This window comes from Ambystoma mexicanum, chromosome 3p (genome assembly GCF_040938575.1).
Source record: "Ambystoma mexicanum isolate Mex_15411 chromosome 3p, UKY_AmexF1_1, whole genome shotgun sequence".
Classification (NCBI taxonomy): Eukaryota; Metazoa; Chordata; class Amphibia; order Caudata; family Ambystomatidae; genus Ambystoma; species Ambystoma mexicanum.
The window spans coordinates 121,878,292-121,903,605 of NC_090925.1; the positions used below are offsets into that span (position 1 = coordinate 121,878,292).

Genomic DNA, 25,314 nt, shown 5'->3' on the forward strand with positions numbered 1-25,314 from the left:
GAAAAGTGCCATAGTGGGGGGGGGGGCACAGGCTATGCAGTCACGCTGCCTACACCATGTCTTGGCCATCATGACTGCATGGCCATCAGTCCGCAGGCACATATACCTGCCCAGAACACCTGCAGAAAGGCAGGCTGTTGTCCAGGATTTTTACGGGGTGGCACACTTCCCCAAAATGCTAGGTGCCATTGATTGCACCCATGTGGCTCTACGTCCGCCGAGGGCATCAGAGCACATCTATAGAAACCGCAAGCACTGCCATTCCATCAACGTGCAGGTAGTATGTGATGCCAAGGGAATCATCACCTTGGTATATGCCAACTATCCAGAGTCCACCCATGACAGTTTTATATACAGAATGTCAACCCTAAACCGGGACTTAGAAGCTGGGTGGCATGGCAATACATGGCTGCTTGGTGAGTATAAATGCCACTGCACATGCATGCATGTCAGATACTCAGTAATGTCAGAACCCCACTAATGATACCCATCATCACCTCCTCAGGGGACAGTGCCTACCCTCTGAGCACCCACATCATGACGCCAATTCGGAACCCCACCACACCACCCGAGGTAAGATACAACACAGCCCATATTGCAACCCGGGGCATAGTGGAGCACACATTCGGAGTGCTCAAGTCACGCTTTCGCTCCCTTGACCGTTCTGGTGGGAAGCTGCTAAATGCTCCCCCAGTAGTGTGCAGGATCATAGTGGCAGCATGTGTCCTGCACAAAGTTGCAACACGCCGGGGCCTGTCGGTGGACATGGTGGTGCCCCCACATCCCCAACCACATGCACGGCCGCTGCGCATGGGAGGGGAAAGGGCACGTGGTGAGGCAGCCCGTACGCAGCTGGTGGCTAATTACTTCACCTAAAATAACACCCCTGTGGAGTGCACACAGCCCTGGCACATACCAGCTGACAATCAATGATGATGACATAAGGGACAGTTAACTGTCACAACCATACCAGCCTGAGATTGGTCACCTGGAAGTGTTACATAGTGTGCATCCCTACCTACCGGAAGACAACCGATGCTGTGTCACTAAAAGACATACATTCATGCTCCATGAATGACTACCCCCTAGCAAAATACAACATGAAAATAGCGCCATGTCACCCAACCCCTCCCCCTCTCCGCCACCCAACACACCATGGCATGTCATGCAATGTGAAAGCAAACAAAGCAATGCACAAGACCTGACACAAGTGTCACAAAGTGCACTGTCCCAAATGGAAACAGCCCACAGACAATATGCTCCCAGTAATCAATAACAAACAGCACACATGACCAAATACTTACCACCAACACAATACAGCAACACAGCTTGAAACATTGCAAAAACATGACAGTACAAAGTGAAAGTAGTGGTAGTCTTACAACCTGAATAAGCCATCACATCCACCTCTTCCAACTGCAGAGTGTTGCTGCCACGCAAATGTGTCAGTGTACTGCATACAACATGAACTCCATCTGCAAAGGAGACGGCCTTGTGAAGACATGAAGAAGGTACCTGCGAATTTTGTGGAAGACATGGATGCACAATACACCATGCAGTGTTCAATACAACAACAATACCCACTAGGGATGTCCACACAGTATTGACTACAGACTGCCCACACAGCTCATGGGAGCCCAATGTCACCGTGTAAGTCACTGTCACTTGGTCACACCATTTGCAAGCCCATGGAAATGGGAAGCAGGAGGGGTGTGGGTGTCACGAACCCAAGCATCTAACCCAAACTCAGGACAAGCCTGCATGTGCCCAGCCGGAATACACAGTGGATGCCCACGGGAGCCACAGAAGGCAACACACTGTAAAAAAAATAAAAAAAAATAAAAAAAATGCCCATGTGGGGGTCAGGGGGGAGGCCACCCAGGAGGTTCGAGGACAGGGTGCACACCAACACCCACCTGCGTGGATGTTGCAAAAAAAAAAATACCTCCATTGGCTCATGGCCTGCACGGCTATGCCATTGTGGGAGAACTGCTGTCGGTCTCATCACCCTCTGCTGCTGCATCAGGAGGTGGTGGTGCAATGGGAGGCAGCCCAAGCAAAGCCCTGGTATGGTCCTCCATGGCAGCAAGCATGCGGGTCTGGAAGGTCTGAATCTGGAGGATGATAGTGTGGAGATCCCCATGCAGCACCTCACGGGTTGCCTGAGTCTCCAGTGCCGCCCGTCGGTCCCTGTTGGACGCCAACATGTCTTCCCTGTGTTATTGGCAAATGGAGTCTGTTGCCTGCTGTTGTTGCTCCATCTGCCTTTCAGGGGGGATAATGGAAGTGGCCACCCTCTCCATTGCCTGAGCCATCATTTCAACTGATGCTGCCTGTTGGGTTGCCATACCGTACATGGAGTTTTCCCATACAGTATTGCCTGGTGGCGCACGGCCACCATTTTGGCGGGCACCACACCTGTTTGGGGCAAGGCGATCTGCACCTTGCTGTGCTGGCACTGCCTGAGGCTTCAGGACTGCATTCCCCCTCTGATCTGCTGGCCCAGGAACAGGATCAGATGTTGTGGAGTGTGACCCTGCATCCGTTACCGCCAAAGGCAGACCTACCAACACTACCATCCCCATAGAGGGTTCTACCCCTAGTGCAGGTGTGTTGGACAGAACAGAATCCCTGCCAGAAGCACTCACCTGCGACAGCACATAAGGCTCATCATCCGATTCAGCACCTGAATAGAGGTCTGGGGAGGTACACCAAGAGACACCCCTGGACAGTATGGTCTGCAGTAACAAAAGGTTTTCACCCACTACCACACCACGTCCTCCACTGGTGCCCGGTCGTGGCTGAGAACCCTCCTGGGTCTGCACCATCTCCTCAACCTCACCAGCATCAAGTGCGTCATCACCTGCAAAAACATGAAATGCAACAAATGGAAACAGGCATGAGCACAATAGCACACATATAAGCCTGACAAGACAGAGATCCTGTACATGATTCATATGTCCCACATGACTATAACCCTTGCATGCAAGCACTGTCAATGAGTTGGAAGGGGAGGCAAAAAGCAGACACTGAGGACACCAAGATGGAAAAGCAACACACTTGCTGCATGGTGGGTAGCACTGACATCACACATTAGCCTGTGAATGGCATGTCCAATACACATACATGACACATGCCAACACACAGATGGCATTTAGCATAGCCATGGTACATTAGACAACTACAGCGATATGTCAGTGAATGAGTACTGTCACCCATCCATGTGAGATGGACATGATGAGATGAAAAATCCTAAATAGTGTGGCAAAATATGCATGTGCCACACACTGCAACACATCCAGTGCACAATAATACAGTGATGGCAGGCAGATGTACACACCAATGGTTGGTCACTTTAACATGACAGGAAACAACTATCATGTTCCACATGCAAACAGGCCCTAAAAATAAATGTGAGCAGGCCAATACTCCATCGGCCTGAATGGTCTAATCATTCACATAACCAGGTAACAAATGTGGCCCAATTTGTGGTGTAATCAATGACAGAAGCATGTCACATATGTGGCATTAGGGCTGAAAAATGAGTAGCAAAAATGGGAGAATTGAAACAATCAGCCTGAATGAACACTGAAAAATTCAGAACAATGTTGTTGGAAGATGACAGTTCAAGGGCAACTGCAGTAATGTGGCTCTAATTGGCTACTGTGGGCAGAAGGGAATACTGTCATACCCAAATCCAAGGCACGTGAATGTATTGGAGGAAGGACATGGGTGACCCATACCACTCTGGAGTACACACCCTCACCTGGCACTCAATCAGAACCCGTCACCCAAACAACATACACATGGATTACACACACATGCATGGGCACTCACCGGACAATGCGTCGTAATCAGGTAGGTCTCCCACACCTTGGATCTGTTCCTCTGTGACGAAGGTTCCAGCAACAGACTCATGTTCAGTGAGTTGGTTGTCCTCTGGTGGAGACCCACCACCAGTCACCAGAGTAGAGGCATGATTTGAGGCCAGCTTGTTCTTTGTTCTGCGTTTCAGGTCATTCCACCGCTTGTAGCAATCATCAGCTGTGCGCCTCACAAATCCAAGGGCACTAATGTGGTCCACGATGGTCTGCCAGTGTGGTCTTGCACCCTGCAGTCACCACCATTTCGTGGCTATGTGCCGACACATAGGCCACAAGTGCATCAAGTTCGGCGTCATTAAAGCTAGGCTTCCTTGACGTGCCGGAGTGTGTAGCCGTGTCTGGGGTCTCAGCCTGTAGTGCCAGAGCACCCTTCTTCTTCTTTTTCAAAGGTGGTGCGGATCCTGAGTGGCTTACGCTGCTCTGGTCAGTAGGGGCAGAAGCGCCGGTGGACTGTGTACTAGGAGTGTGCAAAGGCACAATGACCATAGGTCTTGGTGCAGGCATTGGCTGCAGGGTGATGTTGGCAGGGGCAACGTTGGTTTGATGCACCTGGACCGACACTGTCCTGGCTGGGAGACTCAGAGCTAGGGTGGAGGTGCAGCCTCCCCACCCTGCCTACTTGGGGCAGCAGATGACATTGCTGCCCCAGATCCACATGGCCTGGTGACACCAACTTGCACCGCCACACATGGCTTAGACTTGCTGACCTGGAAGTCAGCCTAGGAGTCTTCCTGTGCCGGTTCAGGTGATACAATGGGCTGGGATGGTGTCAGCTACGTTTCCCACAACCATGGGGGGGTGGGGCATGGGTGTCCCTGATTGGTCCTCCACACATGGGGGTCTAAGAGCACCCTGCAAATCCTGGCCACGTCCCCTACCGCGCCCACCACGCCCACCTTTTGAGGGTCGGCCACCTTTGCCTCCCTTACCGCTTGGGCGCCTCCCAACCATGGCACTGATGTTGCTGTGAGTATGGGAATAGCAGTAAACTATTGTCCTGGGCAATTGGGGGTGAAAGAGGTAGGGTACTAGATGGAATTCGTACCCTAATGCTCTAACAAGGCTGTCTGTGACCCCTGGGGGAAGATGACGGGTCACGCAATGCACAGGCACCCCGAAAACAAAAATGAACGTGCACGCAACCCCTCGTAGACCACGCGCATGGAAAAATGAACCCGCACTACGCTGTGGCAACCAGAAACACAAAAATAAGCGTACGCGTAATACACGCAGCCTACAATGACCTCTGAAGGGGTACGTGATACACGGGGCAAGCACAGTTGGTAAATACGTGCGTGACTCACCGTATGCCTGGAAAACACAACACCCCCGCCAAAAGAAGAATTGTACGCTGTCTGAGGAAACAGGACAAAAGAAGAAGTGAACGCTGTTTGAGGAAACAAGCACAACAAAAAAATTGAACGCTATCAGAGGTAACAGGGAGTACGAACTTGAAACGCTGTGAAGTAATCGCTTGTGAACCGACAAGAAGTACAAAATTCACCCACTCGCATTCACGAAAAGCACGTACAAGTAAATGGCATCCTACACGTACCTTTTAAACCGGCCCACACGTACAACGTCACTTGCGCGTGTACGCGCTAAAGCCCTTTCCTCCAATTACACGAGCTGACACTCGGACGTGCAGTTTTTGCACGTGTACGATGAACATGCACCCGTGTTGAGGGAAACGCCCTTGCGCGTCACTTCGCAGATGCGCTTACGCGCTAAAGGGCCTTTGGTCCAATGAATTTGCGTATGTGCGGTGTATTCACGTGCTGATTCACTATGCACCCGTCACGAGGGAAACACTCGTGCGCGTAACGTCACAGACGCGCTTACGCGCTAAGGCACTTTCCTCGAATTACACGCTGACGTGCAATTTTTTCACGTGCCAAATCACTCCGTACCAAGATGGCCATGCGACAACACACAGAAGACCACGCTGCTGCCCAGAAGGCCGAATTACTGCCCCCAAGAGCCCTGAGCACGCTCCCACCTGCCATCTGCTGCTGCCTGCTTGCTGCCCACGTGCCCTATTATTTGCTGCCTGCACGTCAGCCAGGGGTGAAGTTGCTGTGACCACCCCGACTGGAACTGAAGACTCACGAATGGGATACCATCGCTCCACAGCCCAGCCCCAGCACCCAGTTGCCCACCCACACCTGCCTCTGGGGTTGCCATGTCGGGCACAACACCATCTGGCATCACTGGCAACCCCCTGCCTGATAGGCAGAGGGCCACCAGCTTCAGTGCCAGGGAAGTTGGTGTCCTGGTGGGGCAAGTCCTGGGGCAGAATGATGCCCTCTTTGGAGGTTCGAGCGCCGACTATGAAGGATGGACCAGGATCTGGATGGACATTGTGACTGCAATCAACGAAGAGGGGTCGGCAGTCCGCAAAATAAAACATGTCAAGAAGCGCTGGGAAGACTTCAGGTCCAGGACCCTCGACAAGGCCTAGCGCCTCTTGAAGGCAGCGGATGCCAAGGGGCGCCGGGGCCACCTGTCCGACCACCAAATGAGGGTCCTGGAACACATAAGCCCAGCGCTCCACGCTCAGGTCCTTGAGAGGCAGACCCGTCTGGAGTCGAGCGGTAAGTGTACATGCATACTGGTTGGACGCTGTGCATGTCGTGGTGTGCCAGTAGTGTGCAGGTTGCACATGTGTTTCTGTAGGGCCATGTATGGATGTGTATGTACAGGTGCGTGAGGCTGACACATGCGAGTCCTCTCATGTGTGAGACACATGGATGGTGTATGTGTGGATAAGCATGCAGGCCAAATGCAGATGGGGGAGCACACATATTTGAATTACTGTGTATGGACGTTGGCATGGTTGCGGTGTCATACATGGATGTTGGTTCCAGCTGCATGTATCTGCACTGTGTGCATGTGCATGTGTGTGTATTTGACCAGTGTGCAACTGTGATGCAACATGGATGCATGTTGGACTCACATGTAGAAGGCTGAATGCCAGATGTGACATGGATGGCGATCTCATCACTCTGACAGTTGGTGGACATGTACACATGCATGTAAGTGTGTTGGTGTGTGTGCATGTGTTGTGTACTCCCCGTGTTTCATGTGACGTCAGGCTTACCTTCGGATGCAGATGCTGTTGTATGTGTATGGGTGGTGCTGCCTGGTGCAATATTGCTGTGGAATTGCTCATGTGTGTGAGTAGAAATGACATGTGTGTTAGGGAGTGTGATGCCATGTCTGAAGTTTGACACTGCCACTCATGTGCAACTGTCATGTGTGTATCAGTCCATTGTACAGTGCCCTGATGCCTGTGTTCTATCTCTCCCTGTCTGCAGCGTCAACTGATGAAGAGGGCGGAGAGGGTGCTGTGGAGCAAAGCGGCAGGGATCGCACCACCAGCCGGAGACGCAAGGCTCGGCTCCCCTCCCATATTGTCATCTCTTCCTGGAGTGAGAAGTCTGGTGCCGCGTCCCAGGCCGCAGCTGCTGAGGGTAGGTCCAAGAGGCGGAGGTTGGAGATGGACTCCTCGGCAGCAGAAGGGGCAGCTGAGACCCCACAGGGTCTGACGGAGGAAGATGGCATGGAGTCATCCAGGTTGGTGGGGGGTTTGGAGGAGGAGGAGGCCGTGGAAGGGACACACAGGGTCTGGAGGTGGGGATTCCACTGGTGCCAGTGGTGCAGGGGCAGGGACAGGAGGCAGCACAGGCCGCCCTGGAGGTGCCTGTGTGTAATCCTGCCCTGATCCTGTGACTGCATCATCCGGCACCAGCGGGGATGCCTACGTCCAGACTCTTTTTCAGGGAGGGGATGGGCGCATAACAACTGGCCTTCCTCTCCCTGCGGATGTGGCTATCCGGGACCGGGTTGAGTCTGTCCTGGCTGGGATAGCGTTGCGTCAATGGGGCATGCAAGGTGACCTGCAGTGTTTTCGTGAAGACACTGCACGTCATCTCGGATGCCTCTTTGACTGCATTGACCTACTGGGACGGGTCACCAGTGGTGGATTTCCTCGTGTGCTGGACCTTCTTGCGACCCCCTACTCACCTGAACCCCCTACGCGCCAGTCATCCTCCATGCCATCTTCCCACCCATGTATCACCTGGGTACCCTGTGGAGCTGCCTCTGACCAGGCGGCCAGGCTGGTGGAGGACACATCCCTGCCACAGTCGGGAGTCGGACGTCCAGCAGGGGTGGTCACCATGACAACTGCACCCCAGCCGAGGAGGACGTGCAGGCAGCAAGAGCCAGGGCGCAGGCACAGGCACAGCAGCAGCAGCAACATGGTGGGAGCAATGATGGCACGGGGCCTTCAACATCGGATGGGCAGGCATTGGCCAGAGGGCAGGAGGACCCAGGATTGCAAGTGTCTTCCGTGTGGCAGTGGTTGGGCCACGCAATAGATGCGGAGCGGCAGCGGGTGGAAGAGGCACGGCTCACAATGGTCAGGGCGGAGAACTCCATGCGGAGGGCACTGCGGCGGGCCGAGTGCCTCGAGGCAATTCGCAGGGAGTTGGAGGGCAACATGTCATCGTTCCTGCGAACCCTTGGGGCCATGGAAGAGGACCGCCTCCAGGACATTGAGCGGGAGTTCGATGATGCCCTGGCCCGGGACATCAAAAAGTGAGCCGTCGGACTAGCCCACTGCCATTGTAAATAGTTAGTTAGTTAGTTAGTGTTAGGTTTCATTTTGGTTTTCATTTTTGTTTAAGGCGCTTGGACAATACCCCACATTTTTGTATATAGTTCTTCATTAGTGTAGTTTTGTAGGTTTCGTTTGGACAGTTGGGCTCATGAACCCAGGATTTCATCCTTGTAAATAGTTGGAGTGTGGATTTGTCTGCATTTTCTTTTTTGAATTTTCCATGGAGCAATGGATTTTACTTTTTCATTTCTGTTTGGATTTGCATTGTTGGAAGGAGACTTTGGAAACATTTTTGATTTCATATATTTTGGATTCTGATTTCCTTTTTTTATCCTTATGTGACATTCTGCATTGTTTTCCTTATGTACATTGTTTGGTCTTTGGATTTTCTTTCACCGCATTTTTTGTTCAATACATTTGTTCCCGTACTTCAATGTGTGGTATTTTCTCATTGGTTTCATACATGTCACAATGTGGGTTTTCACATTCACTGGCACCCATTGTGTGATTGTGTGTGTGACGGACATGTGTTGATGTACATACATGCCATTTGGGTTGTATCATGTAATGGGCATTTCAATGTGGGGTGTATGTTATGCTTGGTTGGTTATTTGGGCAGGGGTGGCGTGCAGTGGGATTTTGGTGGCCATGAGGGCCATGATTGTGGGTCATGTTGACATGTTGGGGGGACATGAGTGGGGGCCTGCTGGCAGGTGCCCCTCACTGCTGGGGGTGGGGGTGCAGGGGGACATGAGTGGGGGCCTGCTGGCAGGTGCCCCTCACTGCTGGGGTGTGGGGGTGCTGGGGGACATGAGTGGGACATGAGTGGGGGCCTGCTGGCAGGTGCCCCTCACTGCTGTGGGATAGGGTGCAGGGGGACATGAGTGTGGGCCTGCTGGCAGGTGCCCCTCATTGCTGGGGTGTGGGGGTGCTGGGTGACAAGAGTGGGGGCATGCTGGCAGGTGCCCCTCACTGCTGGGGGGTGGGGTGCAGGGGGACATGAGTGGGGGTCTGCTGGCAGGTGCCTTTCACTGCTGGGGGGTGGGGGTGCAGGGGGACATGAGTTGGTGATCATATTGCAAGGTGACATGTGGCTTGGCTGGGGGGCATGCCCATGGTGGATGGGCTTCCTGAGGGACATGACCAGGGGTGCAGGGTAGTCCCCTGTGGTGTGGGCTGCCTGCAAGGGCCGTGGAGGGGGTAGAGGGGACACCTGGGAGGACCCACACTGCCAATTCACATGTGGGACTCCCCGCGCACCCCACTGGATACACGTACCCCGCTCTGACAGCGAAATTGCGTGTGAAACTTCACGCACACTCCTGAAATACACGTACCCCGCTCTGACAGCGAAATCACGTGTGAAACTTCACGCGCACCCCCGAAATACACGTACCCCGCTCTGACAGCAAAATCTTGTGTTAAACATCCCGCGAACCCCAGTAATACACGTACACCGCTCGCACAGGGCCAATCGCTTGTGAAACTTCCCGCGCACCCCCGAAATACACGTACCCCACTCGCACAGGGCCAATCGCATGTGAAACCTCCTGCGCACCCATGAAATACACATACCCTGCTCGCACAAACACGTGTGAAACTTCCTGCACACCCATGAAATACACGTACCACGCTTGCACAGGGCCAATCGCATGTGAAACTTCCCGTGCACCCCGAAATACACGTACCACACTCGCACAGGGCCAATTGCATGTGTAAATTCCCGTGAACCCCTGAAATACACGTACCACGCTAGCACAGGGCCAATCGCGTGTGAAACTTCCCACGCACCCCCGAAATACATGTACCCCGCTCGCACAGGGCCAACCGCGTGTGAAACTTCCCGCGCACCCCCGAAATACACGTATCCCGCTCGCACAGGTCCAATCGCGTGTGAAACTCCCCGCGCCGGGGTGTACATGTATTCGGAGGGGTGCGTGGGGATTTTTACAGGCGTTTTCGTGGTTGGGGGGGCTGTATGCTGGTCCAATGGCCTGTCCGCCATGTACGGGATTTGTGCTCTGTGCATGGCGCACGGGGAGGGGTTGGGGGCGTAACTGGCGCTGCTGCAGGGTCGCTGCGCCACTCTGCGCCACGGCTGGTTTTGGATGTTGAAATCCATGAATACGCTGTGCGCGGAAATGGATTCTAGCGCACGCGGCTGGCGCAGACTGTCGCACGCACACACTGTGTGCCAGCCGCGTACGCCACTTGTGCGCTGGATTCTATGAATTACCTGGAAAACCTGACCATTTAGGTACACATTTTGTTCTTACATTTCTTATGCTAAACTTTTGATCAATGATTTAGTGCACAATGCTCACACTTCACAATATTGAATATGAGGAACGATTTACAAGGAAAAGTAATAATAAATGCATGTGAATATACAGCGTCACTATTATACAACCTATGAATTGTTAAATTGAAACGTTATTCCAGAAAATGAATATACTGAAGTCAGATGATGCAAACACATTTTTGTTACAGCAAATCATACTGCTCATGGTTATGACTGAGCCCAATAACTATGCCTCTCATATAATGTATCCAGGTGGCTTCTCTTCGCCTTAGTTCAGATTGTCTGTTAGTCTTTCTTTCCAAGGGTCTGATCCATTCCAAGGCTAAACATTGCAAATTTGTGGTAGTCAATTCACTGCATTCGTTTTCCCAATGCACACTTAATGGCTGCCTCTGATCTTTGTTTCTTATTCCCCTTAAATGCTCATATCCATTCTTTCAATTTCCTTACTGTGCTACCAATGGAATATTTGTTATAGATATAGTTTGATTCCATATACCACATACTTTCTGTTACTGTTCATGAAGGGTTTGATTATAGTCATTGGTACATTGGGAAACATAATTTCCTTAGTCTTATCCAATGCATAATCACAGGCTTTACATTCCTTACACTAGTAAAAGCATGGTCTGCTAAGCCATGTACCCTCTGACATATCTGTGCATACAAAAGTAGGACTTATCTTATTATGTAACTTTACAGATTTTTTATTAATTATTTTCTGATGGTCTTCCAGAAACAGATGTATTTATTTGTCTTTTAATAGTGCACTCCATTGCTTACGTAGGATTTTAACTAAATTAAGGTTATTTAGCAATAAACACATTGTTTTCATATTCTTTATTGGATGTCCTTCGAGAAGTTTATCAAGTGACAATTGTTCAACTTTACATCTAGCCTCCAATACCTTATTTAGGCTACATCCTCTTTCCAGAAATCTAGTGTCATCAAATCTGCTGCCCTGTGACACTCTAAATCAGTACCGCAGATTCCTTTAGCTTGAAGAACTTCTACTTTTGGGGTATTTTCAATTACTGCTTTGTTTATGTGCACTCTTGGCATGTAAAATTGTTTGTTTCATATCGATTTATGAACATCTTTGTGTCTAAATAGTTATTTTCTGCAACTATTTTCAAATCAAGACAGGTAATACTTTTCTGATCATATACCTTCACTGATTACATTCCAAAATTATTATTGAGCTCTAGATTGAAGGTTGTTAGTTCTTCTGCAGAACCTTTCCGTAGCACCAGGATATCATCTATGTATATTTCCACTAGATAGTTTATTCTTTATATTCACGTTCCTATAAGTGTGTTTCTCCTGGAGAGGAGACCCAATATCAGGAGTTTAACACTATGATGAGAACAAATGGTAGCGATCCTCTTTCAAGTGTCGTTAATGACTGGAAAAGAATACTGAAACAGATTGACTCTAACACTGACACTTTGGTCTCTAATGCCATGGAAGAAAAGAAAATACTGTTTCAAATGGATTGGTGCGAATCACAAGAAAACATTTCTTTATATAAACTTCATACCCATCTGATCATGGATATTAGAGGCTTAGATGCATTACCTGAATATTTAGTTAAATTCCCTGATGCTTATTGGCGCACACAATGTATCCTCTTCAGATTTATTACCAACTGGGGAAATGAATAAACTAAGAGGCATTGAAACTGCAGGGATAGAGTATTGCCAGTTCTGCAAGGTGCATGTGCAACCAGAAAGCCTACAACACCTGATAACAGGTTGTGTTGCCTTAAACAAATGAAGTAATAGGTTGTTTAACAAATGTGTTTATACTGTAGACTAGCTAACTATGGAATATCTTTGGTATAGAGCTCTTTCTGGCAATGAAGTCTCGTTAAATATTGCTGTTATAAAATATTTAAACACAATACATTTACTAAGATTAGTCTCATTTATTCTCACCCTGGTGCATTTCAGTCTGAACTGAGAAAGCTGTGTTTATAATATTGGTTTTGAATATAAATAGAATTAGATCTGTGATTAGATGAAAAGCCATTTCAGATACTGATTTATATAAATATAGGTGTATAATTATGAATGTGTTAATATTGTTTTATAATTGAGAAGAAAGTGTACGTGTCTTACTATGTCTGTATGTGTGAAAAGTTTTTTGCAAGCTACAACACACCAATAACAAATAAAAAATAATTGTTGGACAACATTCTCAAACTGTGACATGAATAACGTGGCTAGTAATGCACATGTCATAACTATAACCAGGGAATAGATTAATTTCTGATGAACTTTCTTAACCTACTGGAGAAGAGCGATATAAAGTGTAGATTATCTATGCAGGGGCGTTTAATGTAGTTACTGGCCCCACTACAGATGATCCATATCTATGTTGGCGCTGGAGTAATAACTAAAGGTTTTTAAAAAAAAGGCTGATGGGGCTGGGCATGGACTCAACTAGATCCACAAAGTTGGGGCTATATATTCTTTTCCCACGTGGATCGCTCCTATTCACGGACACATTTTATTTCTCTTTCCCCTCAAATGGTCACCTGATTACAACAAATCACCACCGGGGTGACAGTTCTGCTGAAGCATGTATCCCTGATTGTAATTACAGAACACAGGGTTAGTAAGAGAGATAGAGAGAGGACCACGGTTATAAGAATACATTCTGAGAGACAAGTATGGACATACTGATCTTGAGCAGCATATGCAGGAATAATGGGAATTTAAATATGCCCCAGAGATCTCTCTGCACATCAAGTGGGATGCTAGGAAAACAGTGGTTCGGGGGGAAAGTAATCCAGTGATCCGCCTAGCCTAAACGGTTGTGAGGGTTGACTGAGCAGCAACTCTGGAAAGAGATTGCTCATTTAGAAAATAAATGCAAGTGGGATGATTTGATCCACACTTACCGAAAATTGGCTGGGGCACAGGGTCAGTTTAACACGCTCACAAGTGATAAGACAGAACGGGCTTTATTACGGGCTAAAAGAGGTCATATGTACATGGGAATAAACCCAGTTCTCTGTTGGCAAATATATCTAAAGCTAAAAATAAAACATTCATACACATGAGTAGGAGAGAAAATGGCGAGAAGGTCTGTGATGAAGCCAACAAGGGGGAGGAGTGTCGACACTTTTATGAGCCTCTCTATACAGCTGACTGGTTTGATAAATCAGAACAGTGCACATATTCGGAGGAGATTTCACGTGCCTGCATCTCAGCAACTCAGAGGGCTCTCCTGGACAGGTCAGTAGAGGTCTTTCCTGGTGATTCCTCAACTTAAGGTCAATAAAAGACTAGGAATGAATAGCCAGTCGGTCAGTAATAGCTTTATTCAGCCAATCGCCATGAAGGTAATTATTTAAACATCAACATTAAAACCATACAGGTATACATTAAAATATTCAACCAATCTTATTGAGGCGTAATCAGGCACAGCAACAGGAACTCTCTTCCACTTTGGGTGGCCACCCCGAGAGTTCGGGAATGTGGCTCCTTTGAGATGTGCCAAGGCATTAATGAGGGGTGTCACCGCTCTTTGCTACTATGCATTTGCTTGTTTAAGGTGCTAATGCTTATTGTGCAAATATAATGGCAACAGCCCATGGGCAACAGCCCATGGGGTCATCATTCTCCCCAGGATCATTGTAATGGATGTTGATATGCAAAACAGAAACGTGCAAAGTGCCTGTGCCTTTGATCACAGAATAGGATTACAACGCCTAGGTAAAAACCATAAAATCATTGTTAATACAATTTTTATGGGAAAACCTACTTCCCATCCTAAGGTGCCTTTGGGAGTGTTGCTTGTTAGTTTAATATAAGTAGACTGCAACTTGCTATCGTAATAAAGGGGTGGGTTGAGACATTAGGTGAACTGTGGTGTTTTCTAATCATCCGTGCCCTGTGTAGGTGGAAACCACACATACCACTAGATAATTGGATCACTAGAGGAGTGCTTAGATGAAGATAAATCGGCTTTGAGGTGTTGCACAGAAAAGGTCTGGATTAGGGATTTAAGATGACAGGCCTTTGTACCTCTATACTGTGGACAAAAGAAGAGAAAATGAATGATGTCCTCTTTAGCATCCAGATAAGAAGGGCACAGATCTGTACAGCTCATGTGCCATGACAACTGTAATGCACATAGTGGTAAGGCACCCAGGCGAAATTGTATATATAGTGACAACGCATCACGTGGGGAAATGTAATCTAAGCACATTTCCTACCCAAAGTCCAGTTTCATATTCCAGTATGCAGCTTTCATGTTAGACTGGCAGCTGGCGATGGGTTCCTGGTTTCGTAATGTGGCGTCAAGCGCCTGATAGAAAATCAGCTTCGATCACAAGTTTATATGGTGCAGATTGTGCCATAGATCTTCAAGGCCCATTGCAATCAATTGGGGACTGACGTGTCTAAACCATTTAAGATCAGGCCCTCCACTTTCTGATAAAAGTTCTGACATTGGCTCTCTATATTTAATTAAATATGGTGAGGTCCATAGCCGAAGTCAATAACAAACTGGACACAGTAATCACATCTGTTATTTTCCTCTGGTTCAGCTCTAAGCGTAATGTAGTATTGGGTGTGCATTAAGAACTCTTCTCATAACCAAGCATGCACCAATAATTTGATCTCAATCGATTGTTATTTTGTCAAACAAATGGCAATAAAAAGATGGTTAAAAAAATATATATATTCCCAAATCTGTGACCGTCCAGTCTAGATCAGAATTTCTTTTTTGATTTTGCAGAACTCTAATGTATTCCAATTGATCACCGTTCCTGCCCATGTAAAAGCTAATTCACTTGACCTCATCGTAGCTTCCTTGGACCTTTGAGTTTCTGTTGTCCATATAGATTTGACTCGCCTTTATATGATTCATTTTCAAATCTTTAAGTTTTGATCAGCCAAAATGATCTAAAACCCTGAAACATGATTTTTCAAAAGTTCGGCGGGAGTTTCAGGAGGTTTTGAGGATTACAGACGTAAGTAGGCCGTCGCCAATCAATTCCCTGCTTGATAGATGATGCAGTTTCAGAATTAGTCGAGGGAAATGTTCCACTGCCGCTTAAGTGCTAAGGACGAGTATGCCTGTCCTTTTTGCATAGACTTGCTTAAAGCTCTGCATTTAAGCGGTTAAAAAGATTAATAAATACAAACCTTTATTTATTTATTTTATTGTTTGCAAGGGAGGGAGCAGGAGTTTGAAATACATTAAAGTACATTAAAAACACAATATATAAGAGCAGTGGGGGGGAGGCAGGACAAACCTACTATGCCTTGTAAGTATTCAGAACGTGCAAGTGCAGCAAGGAAGAAGTCAGGGGATCAGTGCTGTGGAGTCTGAGCTCATGAGTGAGCGACAGAGGAAGTGCTAGGAATGTTGAGTGCTACACGGCCTGGAGCCGCTCGGGGTGTAAGTGCGAGCCACCAGGGCGGAGGGTGTAAGTGTAAGTGCAGACAGACAGGAGCTGGGCCGATTGGGTGCGGAAGGTCAGGGCCCAGAGGATGCATAAAGGCCCAGGACACCAATTGCAGCAACTGTGGGATTAGCAGGGGAGAGAAGAATGGAGGGAGGAGGTAAAGAGGAGAGTCTTAAGGAGCTTCCAGAATTTAAGAAGATCCTGCTCAAGGTGCAGACGGAGGGGGAGGATGTTCCATAGGAGGACAGCGAATGACCATCTGCCCTCTGTTTAGCAAAATGCTTTGCACACGGAGAGTTAGAGCCAGAGGAGAATTGTAGTGGTCTAGAGGAGGAACATTTAGTAAGATAAAGTTGAAGATAGTGTGGTCCCCGGGCCCCGAGCGCCTTGTGGATGATGCAGAGGGATTCGAATTTAATCTGTGCGGCAACTGGGACCCAGTGAAGACTTTTTAGTGCAGGAAAGATGCGGTCCCTTGGATAAAGGCCAAGGATACATCTCGCTGCCCTATTCTGGATTAATTGTAGGGGTCGCAGAGTGGAAGATGGTAGATTCAGGAGGAGTCTATTGCAGTAGTCAAGCCTAGAGAGAACCAGGGCTTGGGTCACATTGACCCTCTGGGGGAAAGGGAGAAAAGGGAGAATTCCTTTGAGACGGAAGAGCTGAAAGTGACACTTCTTGGCAATGTCCTGAGTGTGAGGGAGGAAGGAGAGAGAGGAGTCAAAGATGACTCCAAGGTTTCTGGCTTCAGAAGAGGGCACAGGCAGAGAACCCAAAGACGAAGGCCAGAGTGAAGGGAAGTAGGAGGGAGCAGGGGTCCCGATGGGAAGGAACTCAGTTTTACAGGTGTTGAGGCAGAGATCATTGGCGGTGCACCAGGACTTGATGGAAGATAGGCAGTCAGGGATGATGGAGAGTGAAGGAGGGTCTGCAGGTAGTCTGAAGAAAAGCTGTATGTCGTCTGCGTAACACTGGAAGTTGGAAGAGAAGGAGGAGATGAGGTGTGCAAGCAGAGTAAGGTAAATGTTCAAGAGTCAGGGGCAGAGGATAGAACCCTGGGGGACACCACAGGTGGAGAGGGAAGTAGGAGAGGAGAAAGTTCCAGGATGACTTGGGAAGAGCAGTCAGTAATGAAGGATGTTAGCCAGTCCAGTGCCCGTTCTGAGATACCAAGGGTATCGTGGAGCCTTTGTATGAGGATGGAATGGGTGACTGTGTCAAAGGCATAGGAGAGATTGAGAAGGATAAGGATAGCTGGGGAGTTGGAGTCCAGAGATGCAAGAAATTCTTCACGGGTGTTCAGAAGAGCAGTTTCTGTGCCTATGGATGCTTGAAATTCAGATGGATGGTCGTGGAGACCACCAACAAGTTCACTGTGTGATTTGAGTTGGAGAACCAACTTCTCCAGCAGTTTCCCCAGGAAGGGGGTGATGGAAATAGGGTGGTAGTTGGCAGGACAGGTAGGATCAGGAGTGGGCGCGCAAGGGAGTGCTTAAGGGAGGAGGGTAAAGATCCTCTGACAAAAGAGTGATTGCAGAAATCAGCGAGAGCATGGGCAAGAGAGCCAATGTTATCCTTGATGGTTCTGGATGAGCAGCAGAAAACCTGCTTAGAAGAGGCCTTCATGGAGCAGACAACTCTGGTAACTTCTTCAGGTGTGACGGGGTGAAGGAGGAGAAGGAGTACGGAGGAGGGAGGGGGGATGGAGGTGAGGGGGTGTGGGATGCGTTATAAGGGAGTGTAGCAAGGGTTATAAGGATGTCCTGGGTTTTGGAGGCAAAGTGTGAGGCCAGTGCAATGGTGAGGGACTGGGCGGGAGAAGGGGAGCAGGAGACTGAGAAAGGGCTGGCTAGTTCCTGCAGATCTTGAAAAGTTCTGCCATGTTGTTGGATGCACTAGAGACCTGTGCTTGTATGTGGGATCTTTTCTTGGCATGGATGGAGAGTCTGTATTGTCTTTGAAGCAGGCGGCAGGCCAGTTTGTCAGAGGATGAGCCTGAGGTTTGCCACTTCCATTCTGCTGCCCTGCACTTGCGTTTCAGGGCCGCAAGTTCGGTGTTGTACCAGGTGTTATGCTTAGGGGCAGGTTTCATGCAGATCCTCATGACTGGGCCAAGAGTGTCAAGAGTATTGGTGATGGAAAGGTGGAGGTTGCTGAGGGCAGAGTCAGAGGTGAAGTCAGAGGTGGGAGGGTCAGGGGGGATGAAGGTGGAAGCAAAGGCAGCCACAGACACTCGTTTCATCGGGCGGATGTTAGCGAACAAGGTTGGTGGGACTTTTGGGGGGCTGTCAGGGGGCCAAGGGGACTCAAGTGGGAGGAGAGGAGAGAATGGCCAGACTAGGAGAGAGGGGTGACTAGTGGGGGGGAGAGAAAGAGGTCAGAGTGTATGGGGCGTACAGAGTGTGTCCAGATGAGTGAGTTGGCCCAGAGGGGAGATTGGAGAGGGAACGCAAGATGCAAAGCTCAGTCAAGAGCATGGATGCAGAGCCCGGGCAGTCCAATTGGATGTTGAAGTCACCCAGGCGGAGGAGGTTGGAAGTGGATGAGATTAAGGAAGAGCAGAAGTCAGCCCATTCATAGAGGAACAGGGTGGTGGTGCCTGGATGCCAGTAACTGGTGGCAATGATCAGGGTGGAGATGGGAGAGATGACCAACTTGCAAACCAGGCTTTCAAAGGAAGAGTAGAGCTGGGTAGGTAAGATTGAAGCAGGCACCCACTCTGGGAAGATTAGGGCAATCCATCCAACCCTCCCACCCCCCATTGCAGTGATGTTGAGGCTTTTAGATGATCTTGAAGCCTTCAGGGAGGAGGAAGTCAAAAGCAGTGACTGAGCTGGCATTGAACCATGTCTCGGTAAGAGCGAGAATGTCGAGATCACTGTCTTCAAGAAGGAGACAGAATGTCAGCAAAGTGTTTGTTGGCTGAGCGGACGTTGCCAGGTGGAGGAGGACTGTGCCTCTTAAGGTTTTCTGAGGTGATGTACAGGGGCGTGGTGCATCAGTCACAGCAGGGGGAGAGAGAGTAGAAGGCAGAGATGCAGGAGAAGGGAGGAAGTTGATTAAAGAGGGCAGGATCCGGTCAAAGAGGAGGAGGTTGGGTTGTGGACCCTGAACCAGGATTGTGCCAGTGTGATAGACATTAATGAAGCAGCAGCCAAAATGACTACCCACTTGGTGCCACCGTTAATGGTAGAACATGTGGAGGGAAAGAGAGTAGAGATGAGATGGGGGGATCTATAGATCTGGAGAGGGGACAGAGAAGAGGATATCAGTGAAAACCTCTCTAGAGGAAGCGCAGACATAGGTGTTTGCGATGGGAAGTCCAGGGTTTGCACTCAAGATGTCTTTTTTGTACTTTTTCCTACCAGACTTTGTGAGAGTGGGGGGATAGGTTATAGTGTAGCAATTAGAGAATATATGAGAAATGGAGAGAGCCATAGGTCAGTAGAGGTTTGGACAGGAAAGAAAGTGGCTGCACAGTAAAGTTCTAGCTAAACTCAGCAGGAGGCCTAGTAGGAGACGTAAAAATGGAGGAACAACAAATGCAAGAGGTGCACAGATGGAATAACAAACACACCAAAATTGGATTTTAACAATTGAGGCACAACAACGTGAAATGCAGGAGGTGCCCAGATGCAATAAAAACCCACCTAAATTCGATTTTAGAAATGGAGGCACAACACAGTGAAATGTCGGATGTGCACAGATGGAATAAAAACAAATCTAAATCTGATTTAAAAAATGGGGCACAACACAGTGTACCTCTGTTCCAATGCTCAGTCATTACTCATTGGCAATGTGAAGGGTGCAGTGAGTTTTGTCCAAGTTTGTGGTGTAACAGGCTGATCACCTGCCGGCTGCTCCATGCTTTGTATGGAAAAAGGGAAAAAGGGTCCCCAAGTCTTTTCCAGCCCGGACAGGCACAGACAGGGTGCTAGATGTGGGCCTTGGCAGGAAAGGCTGCCCAATCACAAAATGTGTGGCTCCTCCACACGAGGATGGGTTGGCCATCTTGGACAGTGCATTGTAGAATAACCAAATGGCTTCAGGGAAGGTTGTGTCCCTGGTATTCCCAAGGGCTGACTTCGAGCAAATGACAATTGCTTCTTTTGGAAAAAATATTGTCCTAAAACCAATTGCAATGTGGCCCTGACCAACCTACACATTTCAGAGTGGCTTGTAGAGAAACTTTTTTTCCTGAAACTAAAGCCATGTTTTACAGTCAACAAATCTCACCAGCGGTTAACTATATGTAAGATGGTTTGGCACTTTGTGAACACCATCACAATCACTACTCCCCCTTTTCCTGTAAGTGAAAAGTAAGGCTACTAATGTTTTTTTACTAAACTGGTTTGTGAGGAACTGGGTACCAGAATTCCTCTACTCCACAATAACTTTCCAGGCAGTTTTTTTAAAGAGCCTTCCTAGTGAAGCTTTGTATCCACCTCTACTTTTTGTCAAATGCGTCCTAGTCTCAGAGCTCTTTTCCAGATTACCTTAAAACCGCTCTAATCTTACCGCTCCTGAAGAAAGCATCCCTTGACACAGCAGTTTTGAGCTGGCCTGCCCTTTTTGCAGAATGTATTGGAAAAGGCTTTGCCTACTCGAATGCTGGCTCATATGTAGCAGCGCCCCCTGTGGTGACTGTATACATCTGCCTTTCATGCACAACACAGAATCAAAACAGCTACCATTGAGGCCACTGATGATATCCGGAGGATAAGAGAGAATGGAAATATTTTGGATTTAGAGTGGGGGAGGGAAACATTGTGGCTAGCCTGTCTTGCAGGAAGAAGGACGTCATTAGTTATTGAGGTGCTGGGATTCGTAAAAGGACTGGAACTAGAAGAGGATTCATATTTTATCTTTTTATGGAATTGGATGTGTTTTATAATGAAATACATGGGTTTTAGCATCGCTTGCATTAAATGAAGTCATGTGTAGTGTTTGAAGTAGTGGAAATAATAACTGTTGATTTTGGATTGCTACTGTTTTAAAGATGAATTTGAACTTTTATTGTGTGCGATATTGAGAATATATGCGAATTGACCTTCGTTAAAGGCAAATTTGCCAAGCAACAATGAGAATAACATATATATATTTATTTGCTTATGTTATTAGAACGTTCGGCCGCTTTCAACATGGTTGACCATGAGACAATTCTATATATTCTAGCTGCACGCGTGCGTTTGGGGATGAGGGTCTTCGGTTGGATTGATGAATTTGTTTCCAACAGACCTCATGCCTTTGATGAGGGGTCATCTAGGCCCCCTCCATACCCTTGCCTTGTGGTGTGCTTCCAGGATCTATCCTGTCCATCACTTTAAAAATGATCTATATGGAGATGTTTGAGGATAACAACCACAGAGAAATGTTCCCCTTTTTGGTTAGACTTTAATGCTGTGCTCACTTCATCCTCCCCTCCGCTTCATCCACAGGTCTGAAGCCCACCTGGCAGTGCAACAGCACCCTGGAAGCATTGAAGGAGCCCGGAGACATCCTCCCCACCAGGCTCCGGGAGGCTTTGGAGGAGTTCGAGAACGACTTGTGCGACAGAACCGGTGAAGACCCTCAACCTGATCCTATTGGTACTTTTATGATCTAAATATCAAGATTTTAACTCGGTGGTGCCCACTCAATGGTTTCATGCCACAATAGCTCATACTAAAGGAAAGACTGCAGAAATAGCGACCTCCCCATTCTTTTACCCTCTTCCAACCGGGGAGCAGAGGGGACCCCTGTGCCAGGAACCCAATCTGCTTAATGTAGTTGGGTTGTGGGGTGCACAGACAAGAGCCCTCACCACCACACCCTCAATGTCCACATATTTATGCCTAGTGCCCCAAAAATAAAACACCTTTTCACCACCTACACATGAAGCCAGTGGCACTGAATGGGTTAATGTAAAATAGATGTTCAATCTCAACCAAAGGGACACTAGACGCTGACTTACCTGATGGGGATCTCAGGTGGCCCTCACACCCCCATTTCTTGCTGCACTTCCTTGTTGGCGCTTCCTCTACTAGCCTTTACCTGAGGGAACGGCCAGGGCCAGCATGGGCCTCAGCAGTGCACGCTTCCCTCACATGCAAAAGGACCCACACTGACCACAGCAATGAACCCTCCAATCCCACGCAGCAGAGCCAGTGTGGCCCTTAGAAGTGTGAGCTGCACTGCACCTGCGTGGCCATTCGCAGTGCAGTAAAACCTCTGTCACATAGATTGAGTCTGAAAAATTGGACTCTTTCCTGGGGGGCCTCCCTGCGAGAATCCAGACTTCGGCAAGTCCCTCAGTCTCAGGGTCTCATGGTGTCCTGAGGTCAGAGACTTCTTTGCCAGGGGTGGAAAGACACTGGTGGTGCCTTCCTCTATTCCTGCAGACATCTATGCGCATGTGGTTGCAGCACTCGTCCCACAACAGTAGTGCAGTACCAGATGGGCTGTGTGGTGACCACAGGACTGTAGGTGGTGGTAGGGTAGGGAGCCAGAGTTGTGTGGCAGGTCAAGGAACGGAAGTGCCACAGAATTGCAGCACAGCACAGATTCCAACTGGAAGCATTGTCATGTTTCAGACCAAGGAAAGCAGCCTTTCCATGGCTGGGATAAAAATAAGCTACTCCTCAGACACACTCCCCTAACCCAGAGAAATTCAGGTGGAGAAGCCTGGGGTTCAGCGATGCGTGTGAGCGAAAATAGGAAGGTCCCCTGCAGCTTCACACATGGGTTCTAACCAAGAGCATGCCCACGTTCTCCCAGGTGCCTGGCTAAAAGTGGAACCACAATGGTGGCACAGGAGGGAGGTGGTTAGGAGGGCAGGCCAGAGGAAGGGCCAGTGCATGGCTAGCCCTACTAGAATTGCAGGTCTTTTCTATGCTGAACGGGAATACACACAGTGACGCACCGGCTAGTGCTGCATGGTCTAGGGAGGCGCAGAAAAGAAGAATGGATTATTTGTTTGTCACTGAGCACATTTTCCATAACGTTCATTAGCACGCTGTGCAGCGCTGTCCACCAATGAAAATGCTCGGAACGCATGCTGTTTTCACCAAGGAAAGCTCGCGCTCTGAGCATTTTCATTGGTGTAGGGTGCTTCTTTTCCCCGCTCTCCTTTCAGCTTAGCAGCCGTGTAGCTCCCTACACGGCTGCTAATGGTGTCTTTTGTTTAAGAAAAAAATAAACGTAGCTTTATCCTGCAGCTAGGTGCCGCGCAGCACTGTTGTCCAGGCAGTCCATCTTCAATGTTGATGACATGAGTCATCAACATTGAAAACGAACTTGCGGATAACAGCACTGCGTGACGTCAGACCGTGGGATAAAGGGAAGTTTCTTTCATTTATTTTTACAAACAGAACACCGTCAGCAGTCATGTAAGTAACTATATGGGCGCTAATGGCAATATTAAACTCGGCGGCAGGCCGACCCTGTTGGTAATGGTGTGTCGCCCAATTTAAGGGCCTGAACCCTTTGCTGAGTTTAATATTGCCTCATTCTCTTCTTATTTTCGAGACCGCCCTCAGCAATCACAGGCCGCTTACCATGTCGTGTGGTGCCCCAGACATCCATATAGACCAAGGGAGCTATCATTTGGAAGTTAGCATCAATGTTTGTTTGTTTGTTTGTTTGTTTTATTATTTATAATGCGCATCAAACCCGGGGGTAACAGGGCGCAGCAGTTACAAGTATATGCAAGGCTTGGTTACAACAGAAAGGGTATACAATTTTACATACAAGTCATTAATTACAGGAGGGTATATGCAGATGGTGCCTATTTACAGGCGTAGGATACAAGAGGTGTATATACAAATGTTACAGACATCTTACAGAAGCAGTATATACAAGGTTTAAGGTGTTTCTAGATATAACCGGTGGGCGGAGATAAGTGCAAGTATACAGACAGTGAGTCGGGCAGTTGTAGTTACCACAAGGGTAGCAGGTCGAGAGAAGCAAGGAAGGATGCACTCCATAAAGGCATAAGGTACCATATCAGTGAGTCGTAGCTGCTTGCTGAGCTGGAGTTATCATTTACTGGTCATTAGATTTCAGCCACATAATGATGTTGAATCTGACGTGTTGGTAAAATTGGTCTATTCTCAGTGTAGGAGGCAGGGAGTTCCACAATTTGGCTGCTTTCACTGGGAAGCTGTTGCCTCCGATTGTGGAGCGTTTGAAGCTAGGCATGGAGAGGCGATCTCTATTAGCTGACCTAAGTGGTCTCAGGGAGGTCTATTTATGGAATCTCTCGGCCAGGTAGATGGGGGCAGCATTGTTGAGAGATTTGTGGGTGAGCGACAAGGTTATTAGAAGGATTTTGTCATTGGTTGGGAGCCAGTTGTTCTGTCGGCTGCTCTTGGCTGCTGTCGGAGATATGATCTCTTCTAGAAATGCCTAATACCGCTCTAAGGGCATTGTTTTGTAATGTTTGGATTCTTCTGATAGTAGCTTTAGTCGATCCTATATAGAGGGCATTGCAATAGTCCAGGCGAGACAGGATGAGGGATCTGGCCAGGTTGGTGCAGCTACTGTCAGAGAGAAATCGCTTGCCGGTGCGAATTAGTTTGCACGTGTAGGCCGTGGAGGACGCTTAAGAATTGACCTGTTTGGCAAATGAAAGGTTTGAGTCCAGATAAAAGCCTAGAGTTTTTACCTTGTGTTCTACTTTGATGCTATTGCCATCAATTATGAATGAGGAGTAGTCAGATCCTAGTTTTTTTAGGTTAGAGGGGGTGCCCACGATGATGAGTTTGGTTTTATCATCATTCAGGCATAGACCATGTGTGGCCATCCATGCCTGGATGATGATGTACACTCTATTCACCAAGGCCAAATCCTTTTCATAATCCCCTGAAAGCGAGAGGAGGATCGGGGTATCATCTGCATAGTTAGTGTAGGTGATACCTAGATGATCCAGATCATCGAAAAGGGGCTTAGTAAAAATGTTCATCATCAATAATGCATGCACTAGATTTGTGTGGAACCCTCGTAATATGGCAACCTTTAACTCAAATGTACCCCTTTTGGCAGTGAATTCAAATATAGCGGAGAATATAAAAGAGATGCCTTACACAGAGTTAGTTAGTACCCT

At 48.3% G+C, this 25,314-nt stretch overlaps 1 protein-coding gene across 3 annotated transcripts in view; it reads left to right on the top strand.

The window, feature by feature from the left end:
• Window positions 1-25,314, top strand: part of LOC138580144 (natural killer cells antigen CD94-like) — a 139,117-nt gene that overhangs the window by 63,942 nt on the left and 49,861 nt on the right. For 2 of the 3 annotated variants that reach the window (XM_069650466.1, XM_069650464.1), the window contains exon 3: window positions 21,671-21,820. In XM_069650466.1, the coding sequence (XP_069506567.1) occupies window positions 21,671-21,820 (150 nt within the window). The remainder of the gene's footprint in view (window positions 1-21,670; window positions 21,821-25,314) is intronic. The other variant, XM_069650465.1, reaches the window with a different exon arrangement.